Source organism: Hirundo rustica, chromosome 6 (assembly GCF_015227805.2).
Source record: "Hirundo rustica isolate bHirRus1 chromosome 6, bHirRus1.pri.v3, whole genome shotgun sequence".
Classification (NCBI taxonomy): Eukaryota; Metazoa; Chordata; class Aves; order Passeriformes; family Hirundinidae; genus Hirundo; species Hirundo rustica.
Window position 1 is genome coordinate 24,518,761 of NC_053455.1, and position 16,671 is coordinate 24,535,431.

Below are 16,671 nucleotides of genomic sequence, written 5' to 3' on the forward strand. Positions count from 1 at the left end.
CTAAAGCTGAGGTGGAAATTGTTTTTCCATGCTAATTTTTTTTCCCCAGTGAGATAGGAAAACTTTCAAATCATGTCAGGGCAAGAAGCAAAACATTAAAAAAGTCTTTTTGCGTGCATGTTTCTAAATGAATGAGAAACACAGAAAGCTTAAAGAGCATGCTGATGGCTAAAATATTTCATTGGAGGGCAAAAAACAGACACCCCTCAGCCCACAAAGGGTCCAGACACTGCTTCGCCTTTTCATTGCCCACCAAATGGCCACTGTAAACATAAAGCCTAGGGTATATACTTGAATTTCTCTCCACCATCCCTTTTCTTTGCAAATGGTCAAATACTAATTGGAGAAGAGATGCGAGTCTGGTCTGCCATGCTCCCAAGAAATTTTTCTATCCATAGATTTATTTCTAAAGCCAGTCTCTCTGACTACACCATTGTTAGAAAACTGAACAAATGCAGAAAGTGAGAGAATAACCAAATCCAAGTCTGGAAATGGGGCATGGACAGGAGGATAATAAATTCAATTAAGTGTGAAATACACAAGGGTAACAAGGGAGGGCTCTGCTTCTACTGCTCACCTGCACTAAGCCACTGAGAGATACAGCCATCTCAGTAGCACCAGTAAAACTTCATGCAGCTGTTTTCCAGTGCAGAGCAGCCTTCCCCCCTTCGGCCATCTGATCCAGTTCAGAAACAGCCCCCAAACCTTGGACTTTTATCTCCTGTAACACTAACAAGAGCTGCGATTGCACAAGCATTAAAGTGACAAAGGAAAGAAGCCATAGGGAGACATAGGGGCTTACTAGTGGGAAAACGTCTATGAGACTACAGAGTGAGACCCACCTAAAATCTCAATTCTTTTGGGGCTGCAGCACCTCACTGGAAAGTGGCACAAAACAGAGGAGGAGAAGACTGAACACACAGATTCCAAAGCCCAGGTCCAAATTATCAGGGTGTTGGCTCCCCTCACCCTCACAAATTGATTAAAAATTCATTGAAACCTCCATGTATTCCTGAGAGAAGATGTGGTTTTAACTGACCTGATTTAAAGACAGCAGTGTTTCTCCACCCGAGTTTTCTATTAATTTTAACACTCAGTTCAATAAACAAACAGAAGGATGGTCTCTGAATTTTTCTTTGTTATAAGAGAAGACAAACAAAACCCTTAGTGCTCCCTTACAGAGTAATTGCTTTCTATGTGCTTGGCTGCATCAAACTGGAGCAGGTTAGCATCCTCCAAAACATGTATTACACAGTGTCCCACTGCATATCAAAGCCCCTCATCTCTTCGGTATAAAAAAGAACTTCTGTTAATGTAAGTGGGAAATTTAATTAGCTCAAGGTTTATATTTAATGTCAGGCGTCTGAAACTCTTTGATAAAACAGATGTCACTGCTGCAAGGACAAAGAATACTTAAAAAAAAGCTGCTGTCTTCTCCACGATCTCCTCAAAACTGCTTTGCAAAAAGAACAGTGCAGTTTACAGTGACACCATTGCTTGGTCATTCTTCTTAATGACTTTAATTACACCATGTTATGTCTAAAGCAACTCGTACTGAAACAATGACAGCAACTGCCAGAACAGAAGCAAGCAGACAGGATGAAAAGAGCAGGAAAATGAGTCAACGGCCATAACTGAAAAAGTGAGATAAAAAAACAGGTATGAAAAGACCAGTTCTCTGAGGTAAACTGCTGGGACAGGTGCTCAAGGTAGTCTGCTATTGCTTTAGAGGAAGGAATGAAACCACCACTCTGCATTAGTGGTTGCAGCTTCATTAATCCCACTGTAAATGGGTTCCAGTTCATTTGGGTTGGGAAACAGGATGTAGAGCAGCCCAATCTTCTGCTACATATTACGTTCCCCTGAGGGAAACCTAGACTGAGAGAGCTCTGAAGAAGCCTGAGAGATGGCAGGACAAACAGGCTGATACGTTTGAGCAGGGGTCAGTCAGAGTACAGGAATTTGACTATTTAGGCTATTTATTGTATTCTGACTTGCTACTGCAGTGGCTGTGAAGATGAATATTGACTTGTTAGGTAGAAATAATTTATAGTTTTTAATAGCCCTTAAAACTGGAATGAGAGCAACATTCTAACAGCAAGAATTACACCATTCTATATCTATACACAGAGTCCACGGAACATGGTTGAAATGGCACCACCTGAGTATTATCTTCCATAATACAGAATGGAAGTAAATTAAACACACAACTGTATCCAAAGCTTGAATAGAAGTGTCTTTTTACCCAGGACTAGAAGTAACAGCCTACAAAATATTTTATCTATTTCTCCTGTTACAGGGTGATTCAGTTCTGCAATTAAAATGAAAATTGAGTTTGTCCCTGCACCGGTAAGTTCTTCATTTGGGGAAATAATAAAGAACCTTCTTGATTTCCTACTTTCACATCTATTGATCTCAGTCTTTTAAAAAATGAACTTCCATGTCATTTTACAAGAGACTTTGTGGGAAAAATAAATGGACCTCCATAAAACCAACTGCTATTTAGACCATTTGCTTGCGCCACTTAAACATGAATTACAAGTATTCCAATTGAAGACTTGTAAACATTGATACTTGTAGATTTAAATCATGTTAAATGTCTTTAATAGTTTTTAACTTATAAAGTGCTACAACTGCTTAGGGAGCAAGAAAACTGCTGGCATTGCATGCAGAAAAGCTACCCATATTCACTGAAAGTTTGAATCCAAAAATACTTATTTCAGGTAATTGTACTTATTAGTACAAGGAGCCTTACTGAAGTTATTCTTCTATTTCATTGTTGAGAACCATAACATAACTGTAAAATAAACCATCTTTTTCTCCCATGCTCACCATCATTTACAGATTTCAGTTACTTTGCAACATTATGCTGCTCTTGATTGGGATACAGTTGAATTTCTTCATAGCAGCTGGTATGGGGCTACATTTTGGATTTGTGTATAAAAAAAGTGTTGCTAACACATGGATGTTTCAGTTATTCTTGAGTAGTGCTCACACAGAGTCGACCCCTTTTTTTGCTTTTCACACGACTCCAGCAGTGAGCAGGCAGGGGGTGCCCAAGAAGTTGGACAGAGACACAGCTGGAACAGCTGACTCCAACTGACCAAAGCCATATCCCATACCATATGGTCTCACACTCATCATTTAAATTAAGGGGAAGAAGGAACCTAATTATAAAACTGGACAGATCACATAAATGAAAAAATGCAAATAAAAAACTTGTGATGATGTTCAAACCACAGAGCTATGTGAGAAAGAGGTAGTGGAAATACCACTCTCACGTACTTCAAAACTGGTTATTTGGACATAGCCTTCTTTGGTCACTGAGGATCTTATGATTTACATGAATCTCTAGCTTAAAGAGCATTGTGTTAAAACAATTGTATTAGTAAGCTAGAAACTCTATTCTATGTTATGTAGAACTCTACTCTACAAAACTGTTATGCAAATTTTACTTTCTGGTGTGTATTTTTGAGTTTGCATCCAGAAAACCCGATTTTCTTTTTGAAACTTGACACAAAGACAACACAAGAAGAACAAACAGAAGCACAGAACTTGACAAACTTTGTAGCCAGCTTCTTGTTCCTTATGTATCTGAATTAAATTCTTCCTCCTTTTTAATTCCATTTCACTTCTCTGTCCCTTCTAAAGAAGACAAATTGTTCTAGGACATGCTTTCTTTTCAGAAAATCAGATTTCAGAGGGAAATAAATGTTTCCTCATTGTATCTGCAAAATCTCATTTTAATTTTGGTTTAGGCCATTCTGGCTTTCCATGAAGCTCCAGTTTCAGTTAGGACTGGTTTTTCACTTCACCTGATAAGAAATGTGGTTTACCACACAGACTTCTTTCACAGTTCAAGAAAAAAAAAATTGAATGTCTTCAAACAGTAGAAGCTACTAGATCAGAGAATTGTAGAATAATGAGGTTGGAAGTGACCACTGGCAGTCTCCAGTCCAACCCAACTTCTTCTCAAAGATCTCAAATGAGATCACACCATGTTGCTCATGACTTTATCATGTTAGACATTGGAAACCTTCAAGAATGGAGATGGTACAACCTCTCTGGCAACCTTTTCCAACGATGGTCAGCCCCCGTGGGGAAAAAGTTTTCCTTTGTAACCTGTCTGAAACTCAGTTTTAATTCAAGCCAGTTGTTTCTCACCCTGTTGTCATGGAGCACTGTGAAGAGGCTGCCCTTCTTGACAACCTCTGCACAGACTCTGTCAGGCTGCCATTAGGTCTCCCTGGAGCCAACAAAGAAAGGAATATTTTTTCTTTCCCAGGCTGTGCAAGAGCATTACCCTTGGTCTCTCTTTACATTGCAAATGCTATGGCTTCCTGACCGTACCAGTTGCCCTCTGTCAAACTTTCTCAAATTTATAGACGTCTTCACTTTTACTTGGGACCCAAAACTGGATGCAGTATTCTAGATACCAAGAATCTTTCCTCTGGAGAAAATAAAAAGGGATTTTTTTTTTTTCCCTGAAAGTATCCACTTGTCTCCTTCCTTTAGGCACACCCATACTTCACACATACAGATATTATGGATCTAAGTAACTTTCCCCTGATTTTGTATGATAAAATGATACTTTGCTTTTCCTGGATTACACTGTTAGTGAAAGCCAGATTGATATAAAAATGCACATTTTAATGTCATTGTTTACACAAGTATGCATCCAAAATAGTTAATATTCACACACAGTCGTTACTTTTGGGTCCAAATCCTTAAAATGTTATTGTGTGTTAAGGCACAAGTACAAGTGATGTAGGTATCAGTTGTATGCTTTAATGTGAGCCTCTAGCTTTTTTGGTTTTCTTTGTTGTTGGGTTTTTTGTTTTGTTTTGTTCTTTCATTTGTTTATTTGTTTTTGTTTTCTTAAATCTGTTTCTTCTAAGTTAAAGGATGATGTAGCGTCCTGGTTCTGGCCAGGACAGAGTTAGTTTTTGCAGTAGCCAGGAGGGGGCATGGCTATGACCCAGGGGATATTCTACACCACCTCACGGCATTTTCCAGTGGCGGGGAGAAGGGAGTCTCTTCTGGGGAGAAGGAGTTCCTTCCCATCAGGATAGTGTGGCTGTGGTTGGGTTGGGGTAAGAATTGTGCATTTGAATCACTCTCTCTTTTGTACACTTTGGTTATTAATATTGTAGCTGTTACTGTTCATTTTCTTGTCCCATTGCTGTTTCCACTAAATTATTCTTATCTCAACTCCTGATCTTTACCTTTCATGCCTCCAATTCTCTTTTCCATCCTGCTGCAGGGGAAGCACGAGGGAGAAGAGGAGAATGAGCTAGTGGCATGTGGTTTGGAGAGTCCCATCAGGAACACTAAGTTGGGGAGTACCATTCCTAAACCGTGACTCATAGAAACCTCAGTTTAAAAAGGGAGAAAATGGGTAAAGAAGGAGAAATGCTTTTTGTAAGGCCAGGGAGCAAAAGGCGACATCACCAAATGAGCCAACATTCTTATGCCCCTGACATGTTGGGGCTTAAGACAGAAAGCCTAAGAATCTGGCGAAGACATGAGAGAACAGTAGGTGAAGGGAATGTGCATCTGGCATTGTCACTTTGCAGCTTCAGAGTTCAGATGAAGATTGGAGCATGTGTGGAAGCCTATACTTTGCTCACTGGGGAATTCTGAAATCCAAAAAAGAGAAGTAACTCCAGGGAATGCAGCCTTGAATAGCAGATCATATAGCTAACTCACTTGGATCAAAGCAGCAAACTTCCACCTCAGTTCAAAACAGACTGTTTAAAAACACTCCCAGTGCTGATTCTAGCATAGCATGGCAAGTACTATGAGGAAATAAAAAGACCCAGCAGACATAAAAAGACTCCAGCAGTCCCTGCCAACCTCAATATGTGTCCCTTCCACATACAAAACAGAGAGCAAATTTTCATTCATTTGGGACGGCTTAGCAAATGCACTGCCTCCCTTATCATCCCTAATAACTGTGGCCATCCCACCCTTGGCCTAGTAAATTCCCCAGAGCTTTATGCACACATGACATATATTTTTTTCTGTCTCATTTGGCATGTGTTTAAAGTACTGTCACACTGCTGGATGACAAGGGCTGCAGATGTTCATGTAACTTAAAGGAAACTGTAACCAAAATTTTAAGAATCACAGAATCACAAGTTTGGAAGAGACCTTCAACATCATTGAGTCCAACACATGCCCTAACACCTCAACTAGATCATGGCATCAAGCGCCACATCCAGTCTTTTTTCAAACACATCCAGGGATGGTGACTCCACCACCTCCCCGGGCAGAAAATTTCAGTACTTTATCACTCTTTCAGTGAAAAACTTTTTCCTAATATCCAGCCTGTATTTCCCCTGACACACCCTGAGACTGTGTCCTCTCGTTCTGTTAGTTGCTGCCTGGAGAAAGAGACCAACCCTCACCTGGCTACAACCACCCTTCAGGAAGTTGTAGGGAGTGATAAGGTCACCTCTGAGTCTCCTTTTCTCCAGGCCAAACAACCCCAGCTCCCTCAGTCGTTCTTCATATGGCTTGTGTTCCAAGTCCTTCACCAACCTTGTTGCCCTCCTCTGGACACAAGACATTAATAAGGATCCTCATAATGGTGCAATTAATTTCTAATCAAGTCAAAAGATAGGCCTGAGACTTCAAATATTGCTGCTTATGTACTTACAGGAGTCCTTGTTGCCTTTTACAACCCTTGCAGATTCAGCTCCAGGTGGCCTCTGGCTTTTCAATGTCTTTAGATGCTTAAGACTGTGTTTCCATACAGAGATGTTGTGGAATCTCTGTACTTAAAGACATTCAAAACCCCTCTGAACGTGGTCCTGGGCAACCAGGTCTCAGTGGCCCTACTTGAGCAGAGGTTGGACAAGACAACCTCCAGCAGTCCCTGCCAACCTCAATCACTCAAACAGTCACTCTGTGGGTCCACTTCAGAACACAGAACACTTCCTCTGGAACAGGGAGGTAGGTAGGAGATAAAATATTCTACTTTAGATGTTATAACTTGTATAAATCAGTAGTGAGTGATAAAATAGTTCTTGCCCCAGGGGATAATCAAGTGAGCATTTCCACACCTTACAGACAGACCTTGCAAATGTCATCAGCCAGCTTACAGTGAAATTTTGACTGTTCAAATTAAGAGCCGTAAGTTAATAACATGGTACACTCTAATGCTGATTCTTGCAAGTCATTATTGTTAATATTTCTGGGATTTAAAGCATTTACACAAGTAAATGGCCACTGCTGCCTACAATTCTTGTTAAACGCTGTATGTTAGTGCAAACTTGATAGGCTATGCCAAAAATATAACTTAAAAATCAGTGAAAAACCTCCTAAAATATGCATAGACCAACCCAAGAAAGTTCTTAATTTCTGAAATAATTGCATTTCAGTTTTTAAATTAGTCAAAAACCCCATTTAAATGAGTAATAAGGGCACCATAATAAATTCTTTCTAGCTTAGTAAATCATACCATAATTTGTGCACACACTAAATGCTGACCAAATTCATTAAATGCAATAATCACAAATTGCTTGGGGTTTCTATTCACTATTAACAGGCTTTAAATAAATGCCTATGAGATTTAGGAACAAAAGTTGTTTTTGAAACTTCCCTCTAAGGTTTTAATAAACTTAATGAGAAGGGGAAACATGAAAAACCTCTAGAAACCTGAGTATTTTTCACTTTTGAATGCTGAAACACTGAATACATACACAGTTCTGCTATTGCAAATGCATTTTAGACATAAATAACTAGTCCTCTTTATTTCAATGAGTATAGTATTCACACTATATTTATTATTTACCTCTGTAGGCCACATCCCTCATCACAGACATTCAGCCTTCAGATTCACAATTTTCTGCTGTGTTGATGCCAATTCTCCTGCCTTTAACCTGCTGGCAGCTCTGTATCCCCTCTCACACAGGAGGTCAGGATGAAATGAGAGCTGTAACCCAACATCACTCCATAAAACAACCTAACTCCTTCACTGGACCACACAGAGGTTTTCCTTAGGGGCTAAAACCCACTGATCCATGCAAATGTTCAGTGCAGCCCACCTAAATTAATGAGAATGGGTAATTCTCTCATTCTACATACTGCTACAGAACATAAGGAAATAAAAGGCACATATATTTGGGTCGAAGAAGAAAACAGTTTTTTAGAATTACAGATTTTATTATTTTAAAATCTATATTTACTAAATTAGGTATGCGGAAACAATCAAGGAAGAAACAAGCATTTATGTAACCTGGTTTTTTTTGTCCATGTGTTTTTAAGTGATCACATTGTCAGAGCACAGCTTTTCAGTGTGAAAATCAACCATCACCAACTTTTCACTTACCTTAGAAAAAACTAATACAAAATTCAGGCTATAAGAAAGGGACTCCTATTTCAAAGACAGGGTTGGTGAGCAGTAAAGCAGAAATACAGGCTTTGATTCATTGATGTATTCACATTTTCCCAACAAATACCTATTTGATAAGGCCATTTCCTCAGTCAGACCGTACAGAAAATTTCCCCTATGAGTCACTCATTCATATTAGAATCAATCATTTTACCTGTAATAAACACGCAGTGTTTGTACTTCTTCTTCTAGTTTTTTGCACTGTTGAAGAGCAGCTTCTTTTCCTTGTTGCAAAGCTATCAATTCTGCCTGTGAAATGATAAACAATCGATAACCAATTTATTCAGAATATCCATACTTTTTTAAAAACTTACCAATCTGCGCAATCATTTCAACCATTATAACGGCACACATAGAGTTATACTGTTACATAACATAGTGTCGTGCTTTAACCCCAGCCAGGAACTAAGTACCATGCAGCTGCTTGGTCACCTCCCCTTCCTCCCACTGATGGCATGGTGAGGAGAATCAGGAAAGAAAAGAAAGTCAAACTTGTTGATTGAGATAAGAAGAGTTAAATAATTGAAACAAAGTAAATAATAATAATAATAATAGTGATACTAATACCAGTAATTGTAATAAAAAGGAGAGGAACAGAGGGAGATAAATCCCAAGACAGACACGTGATGCACAATACAACTGTTCACCACCTGCTGCCAAGCCTGTCCCTGAGCCATGATCACACTCTTTCTTGGTAACTTCCCCCATTTTATAGACTGGGCATGATGTTCTATCACACAGAATGTCTCTGGCCACTTTGGTCAGTTGTCCTGACCATGCTCCCTCCCCAGCTTTTTGTGTACCTCCTCTCTGGCAGTGCAGGAAACACTGAAAGTTCTTGACTTGGGAAAAGCACCACTTAGCAACACCTAAAACATCAGTCATCAACATTATTTGCATACTGAATCTAAAGCAGAGCACTGTATCAGCTACCAGGAAAAAAAAAACCAAACTAGCACTATCCCAGCCTATTTAATTATTTTGAAATATTCTTTCTTTTTTGAGCATTGGAATTGTTTCTAGGGTTTTTTACCCTAGCAGAATTTTGTTTTGAATGACTTCTCCCATGTATATAGTAAGTTTTTTTGAATACCTAAGGTTAGAACTCTTCAGTTCAGCCAAGTGGTTATCAGCAAACGTATTTCATATGATATATATGTGTTGTTATACTGCAAAACTGTTGCCCAACATATAGAAAGTGAAGCGAGGCCCTTGGCCATGAACTACTGACACATGACTCTGGTCTGCACACGGCTCTCTGGCCGTTAAGGGCAGTTCCCATGGTGGCAGCCCCTGGTTGATGTTGGCAGCAGAAGAGCTGCTGGACAACCAGGACCCTGAGCAGTGGCAGGCAATGAGCCAGCAGGGACTGCAGAGACTGGTACCGACAGCACACGCTGGGATCTGGGTGCATTCACACCCAGGATCTGGTTTATAGAGGGGTGAGGGAATCCCTGAGCAATCACTGTCATCTCCCATCTGTGAACTGCGCCAGATTCTCCCCCCATCCTTGATTCACACTGAAAGGAGCGTGACTCATGGCTATAATGGAAATTGCAGCATGTGGCTTGTAAGTCAGAAAGGTAGCCAGCCCCAACAGGCCTTACAGTTAAAGAGGAGGCAGGAAGAAATAAGTATTCATGCATATTTAATATGGGTCTATAGCTTAATCGCCATTGATTTTAAAAGTCCAGTTTCAACAGCACTGCAGGACTGCCTTGAGGGCCAAGGTACCATATAAATTATTTTTAAATCAGTGGATGATTTATGGCTGTAACAACAAATAAGATCAGGCTTCCACAGCAATGTCTTGACACATGAGCCTGAGCATTGGGCTGTTTTCCAATGTTTTTAATTCATGGTGTTAAGTTATTAATTGTACAAATTGTAGAGCCCTTAACCAAGAGGCACATGTGTGAGAAATGCCAGCTGTGGATTCTGCCAACTCTTCAAGACAGTGTTGTGGAATAGTTTCTTGGTAAATTAAAGACCTGTTATATGAGCTACAAACCCATGAAGGGAAATGCACATAGTTCAGCTTCGAAGTCTGCCAAACTCACTGTATAATCATGAACAGCTCTGCCTGTATGCCTCAAAATCTCTCTCCTAAAACAGGGCTCCCACTTGCTTCTGTTTCCTGTTTGTCTCTTAAGACTGTAAGTCTTCAAGGCAGGTGTTTTACTGTTTACTATCAACTCCCAGTCATCTATGGGCAATTCATTTTGCTGGTTGATTAATCATGTCCTGGATACTTGGCTGATTCCTGGCAAACTTTATTGAACACTGCATTGCACAAATGCAGCTACACAAGCAGTCTCTGAACCATGCTGCTTGGTGGATCATGTTGCACCCAGGGTTTCGCACTGCCCAGGTACAGGACCCACTGCTGTAACTGCTACTGCAAGAGACATCCATAAAATCTTAACAGGAAGTTCCCTGGTGAATAAAAACTTTCTTACTATATGGGGGGGGGGCATTCCTTCAGCTTTAAAAGCAGAAAGCGTTAATGTTTAACATCTGAGTGACAGTGGTTTTGAGCTTCTGACACTGAAAACAATGTACTGGATGCTGGCAAGCCCTAACTTCTGTCAGCAAGAGGTTAAAATCCTCTGCAGGTGAGCCTCTCGCCTGGTGTATTTTGCTGCCTTGCAAGCAGAACTCACAGAACACAAGATGTTAGCCAAACCAAGCTATTTTCTGTAATTATACTGTTCTGTAGGTGAAACAACATTCTTAAAAATTGGAAAACACACTTGAATCAAAGTAGGTGGTTTGTTCTAGAGGCCAGTAATTAACATCCTTGCCAATTTTCAGTGTACTGTGAAGTGTGATTGAAATGGTAGACTGGAAGGAAATGTTTGCAGCTGACACACCTACTCAGAGAGATTAACGGCTAGTCTCTTTGGAGAACTATCATAAAAAATACACCTAATGTTCCACTTGCCTTTCAGGACAAGAGTCAGAGGCACTAGAGTCTTAAGATTATTATTTATGTCAGTTTTTCAGCAGAAGAAATGGCACTGATTTGACTGGGTTTGCATCTGGGTTTGTACCAATAAAAATAACAGCAGAATCAGGTTCTTGGGACTTAAAAACCCCCAACAAATCCAAGAGCTACAAAAGTGAAGGGAAGAAAAATAGACATTTGTTAGCCTCCTCAGTAACTTTCTAGTAGAGTTGATACTAGGAACCTTCATGAGACCAACAAAAATCCAGGCACCAGAGTCTGTGCACAGCATGCGGCCATGTGACAAAATGACCCATTGTTCACAGGCCTGAGGGTGGTAAACACAAATAAATGAGTTAAATATCCTCCCAAGGCAGAGATATCTTCCTTCACTAAAAGAGGAAAGCAAAACAGTGCCCATCACAAAGTCAAATTTTTAGCTAAAATAATGGCATCTGCTCTACTATAAAGAATTTGGAAGACTCCTAAATGTATACTGAAATCCATCCACAGAGCATATGGCAAAAATCCTGTATGAGCTCACCTCTAGTAATAACAATAGCTGCTTGGGAACTTTTTAGCAAAATATTGTTCCTCTGGAAAATGTCAGGCTGTGGACATCAGAACTTTTCACAGAAATTGATTTGTTTTGATTTTTTTGGAAGGAAGGATAAAGAAGAAGCAAGAAGAATTACACTCGGGTTACTCTGGTGGTGGTTTCCCCTAAAATGGTCACTTTAGAGGTGAGCTTGATCACCTTTTGGTAAAGGTGTCACTCTCAGCAAAGTTCCTGCTTAACCCTGAAAGGGTGTTCTGATCACTTGGATACTGTGAAAAATATTTCTGAAGATTTTGGTTTTTTTTCAGAAGTTCCTACACTTTCATATTTGGTTAAATGTGGATAGATCCTTTCTCATTCTCTGTCTCCCTTCCACCTTCCTGCAAAGCAGAATAATTGTTTCTTTACTTTCCCATTTTGCATTTTAGCAGTTATTTGGTGAAAATTTAAATTTTACAATTAAATACAAAATCTAATTGCTGCCTATCAAACTTTAAATTGCTGATCTCAACTAAAGAAAATCTCAGTACTGATCTTTTTGCTGCTGCTTTTTATTCAAAACATTTAAAGGAACAATGTTATGGGTTTTCTTACCACAAAGTCAGGAAAAATACAAGACTAAAGCAAAGGAAAACAGAGGGTAAAACCAGTTTTTATCTTTTCCTAATTCCTCTATGGCAAACACGAGCACCCTCAACTCTAATCTAAATTTAAAGAGTTAAGAACACATAGCATCCTATGCTGTCAGGTTCTCTTTGGAACCTCACCTTTTTGTGAGAGATGACTTTTGTAACACTTTTCAATATCCAACAGAAGGGAAAAAATCCAATTAACTTGACTAATAAAGTTTCATAGCTTTATTTTTAATTGATTATTTTCTCAAGCATTTATAGACAGCATACATATTCCTAAATATATATATATATATATAATAAGCATTTATTTTTCCTGTCTAAGATAGGGTAAACAAAAAACCTTTTTTGTTACCTCTCACTGAGCAGGCTCTTCATTATCCTGATCAATTCAAACACATCTCTCCTTAGTACTCTGTACTAATGCTAGTGGAGACCTCTTACCTGACACATTCTTGCACTCTTTGCTCACAGTCACCCTCCAGCCTGTTCTCCTGTACACTGGTATAACCCAGTTGACAGTGGAAACTCTTATTCATTATGAAAAGATAATACCTTACACTTGGCACCAAAATTCCACCCCACTGCTTTTGTTTTTCCAGTACTTGAGGCCATCCCAATCTTTCTGTAAGACAGCTTGAACCTACTTTGTATTAATAATATCTCCATGTCTTATTAAAAACAACTCCCAGCCCTGTATCAGCAAGCAATTTTGTTGGTACATTGCTGCTCTTCATGCCAAAGGTTCTCAATGACAGCATTAATGAAAACTGGTTCAGCACCATTTGGTAAGAAATTGGAGAGAAATTCCACTAGTGAAATCCCTGGACCTTAACATTTCTTCCTTCAAAGCTGTTTGCTGCTGCCTTCCTGCTAACTAGTTCCTTATTGCCTTTGACTAATCCCTCATCTCTTTCATGGGTACATGACATTTTGCAGACAGACATGAGCTAAACGTGCCTGTTCTTCCAAACAAGAGACACTGGATGAACCCAGTTAATAGCAAGCAGCATTTCCCACATTAAGCTTGTGCCTGCTTGTAAAATAACAATATGCACATTCTCCACTGTAATTAATAATTTTCCATATGGCACAACACATAAGCTTATGTGTCAGGTTATATTAAAAAAGTTTCCTTGTCTAAATAACCAGTTACCATATCAAAGAAGAATTCTTGCATGATCATTCTTGTGTGAAAATTGTATTTCAATTCACTCTTGATGGATCCATGCTTTAAAAACATTTTCCTTCCAAATTTGCTCTGAAACCTCACAATAAAGACTAACTGGTCTACAGTTGTCAAAATTACATTTTTTGCTTTTCTAAATATAGATGCTGTCTCTGCTAATTCCCCAGCCATATTACACTGCACACAGCCTCATAGGATTTATTAAAGGACTTCACTATCATTTCTGGAATTTCAGGTGCCAGCTTTTTCAGAACTGGGGATGGAAACCATCCATTAACCCAATGCAAGCACAATAATCTACTCAACAGCTATCATATACTCCATTTGCATACATTCACTTTTCTTAACCCTTGTCCTCACAGCTGGCATCTTCATTGCCCAGTGCTGAGAGAAACAAAAATTAAAATCACATGCTTTCAGACCTAATCCGGAATTACTCCTGATCTCCATGCCATTCTCAGACCAGTGCCATATTTTGTCTTTCCTTGTTCTCATTTCAGTTGTTACACTATTGTTTATTTTGATTTCCTTTCCAACAGCAAATTTAGCTTAACCTCATGCTATTTGCTTTTGTCCCTGTATCTCCTGTTTTCTAAGATCTAACTTCCTTGCTTAATAAGTAGCCTTCTTGTGGAGAACTTATTTGTACTTTATTTGTATGGAAATTTTAACTGACTCAGTTAGAATGGGCACCCTTTCTACCCAGTGCAATTTCCCTTGGCTAGACTGAGATACATTTTAATGCATGAGTATTCCTTCACTCAGTAACAGTCACTATCAACATCTCGCTTTCTACTGATGCAGGATATTCCTGTGGATTAGAAGAAGGTTGGGTGAGAAATATGAGGAGTCTCCAGGCTAATTTCTACAATTTATGGTCTCAGCCATTTACATTTGGTAGAGCTGCAAAGCGGAAAAGGGGGAAAACGGAAGTAAAGATGTCCTTCCGCTATAGGTTCTACGTTATCTGGAGTTTGAAATGGAATCTAGCCTCAAAAAGACAACAGAGCATTGCTCTCATTTCTTGTGAGGAAGAAGTATGTTTCTGCTGATATTAGTAGGATAGCTGGATAGGAAGAGCTCAGGTGTCTTCTCAGGGCAGCAGGAGATTGGGAAGGCAAATAAAAGTTTCTTTCATTCTGAGTTAGAATAAACATACAAAAAACCCCCACCCAACTCTGGAAAAAAATTAAATAACTGAAGAAATATTTTAATCTTACACTATTTTTAATGATTTAGATTTTACACACCATGTCAGTAAGAGAAATACATACTGCCTGATAGAGCAGGTCATGTTGTGACACATATGAGATCCAACTTTTAACCGTTCTGTTATTTTTACGTTAGCAGCTGCTACTTAGTGCAGATTACAACAGCTCATCTTATTTTCTATATCAAAGTGTCAACATATCAAACTGTTTCAGCAACAATAGAATTAGGTGGCGCTTTGATCTAGAAAAGAATATAAGCACTTGTCTCTTTAATTAGGGGATCAGAGGTTTTCAGGGTCAAGAAAAAGACTCCAGCTACCATGAGAGGACTGAAAATGGCTAGCACTCTAATAACACACTAAGCAATCTCCTTTTTTTAAAATCACACTGCTGAAGTGTCAAATTGTATCATTACAGTACCAAAGGGGACACATTGACCTAGAAAATTAGGCAAAATGTTTCAACTTTCATTTAAGTATCAGCTGGCTTTGATGATTTTAAAAATTAAAAGGTAAAATTAGAACTTATTATAGTAGTTGTTAGAAAATATTGACACATCATGAACTACATAATTAACAATAGTTAGCCCAAATTTAAAATGTAAAAATTAAATGCTCTGTTTTTGAAGTTTGAAATGTAAGTTTCAATATTCACCAGATAAAACTTCTTGGAGATAAACTGAGCTGGAAAAATTTGGAATAGCAACTGAAATTATTAGAAATTCATACAAAGTTGTTTCTCAACACACAATTTTCTAATAGAAACAGTTTTTCTAAGCCTGTCTTAACTTGGAGTAAATGAAGCAACTGTATTACTGATCCCTGATGGATCTGCACTGCTGTGCAGACTCAGTACAGCTAGAAAAAATAAAATGAAGAATCAGCTGAGGGTTATTTGTGTGTGTGAATTTCAGGGTGAGAGTGGAAATTGTGCGAACTCCAACAGCCTTTAAGTTGCAGCCCTCACCAACCCTCTGCCACAACCACACCTGCGTTGACATACCCTTTGGGCACAAAGGAAAGGTATCTCAACAGCAAACATGACCTTTATGAGTTTGCAGAAGGATGAAACAATTAATCATAATAATTTATTCTACAATTTAATACTACTGTTGGTCCAAATAAATATCTTTAATTAAACTTTTTTTTTTTTTTTTTTTTTTTTTTTTTTTTTAATAAAAAGTATTATCTCACTGCATTGTGAAGATACACTGGTTTGGATAGAAGTATTTCTGAGGAATGTCAAACAGGATTTCTGACAGAGGAGAAAACTCCTCCCCAGCCATGTGATAAGGTTATTTGTTTTGAATGCAGAAACCTAATGCTGAGTCCCAGCTTCTATCTTCAACCCACTCTGGGCAGCCTGGTGGACCCCTCCCCAGTGAGAATGCTTCCCTCTCCAAAGTCACGTGAATTACCCATGTTTCTGGTGACTATCATAATCTGTCCTTTCTCTTCGGGACTGACAAAAATATTTTTTTATTAAATGGATAAGCATATGAAAAGCAGATACAAATAGGGATACATCATGGAAAAGAAGATGAACTCCAGAATTCAGGCATCAAAATGTTTGAGGGTGCCAAGCTTGGATCAGGGAACTGCAATAAGGGCTTTCACATACATGATGTGAAAGCATCAACAGTGGATGGTTAACCTGTATAATTTTCATTTACTTTACAAAGAATATATTTTTTCTTATTGGAATTAAAAATTTTAACCCTATAATCTTCTTTTTA

At 38.8% G+C, this 16,671-nt stretch overlaps 1 protein-coding gene across 4 annotated transcripts in view; it reads right to left on the reverse strand.

Moving 5' to 3' along the window:
• Nucleotides 1-16,671, reverse strand: part of MIPOL1 (mirror-image polydactyly 1) — a 189,253-nt gene that overhangs the window by 43,457 nt on the left and 129,125 nt on the right. For all 4 annotated transcript variants that reach the window (XM_040067221.2, XM_040067222.2, XM_058420957.1 and 1 more), the window contains one exon: nucleotides 8,553-8,647. In XM_040067221.2, the coding sequence (XP_039923155.1) occupies nucleotides 8,553-8,647 (95 nt within the window). The remainder of the gene's footprint in view (nucleotides 1-8,552; nucleotides 8,648-16,671) is intronic.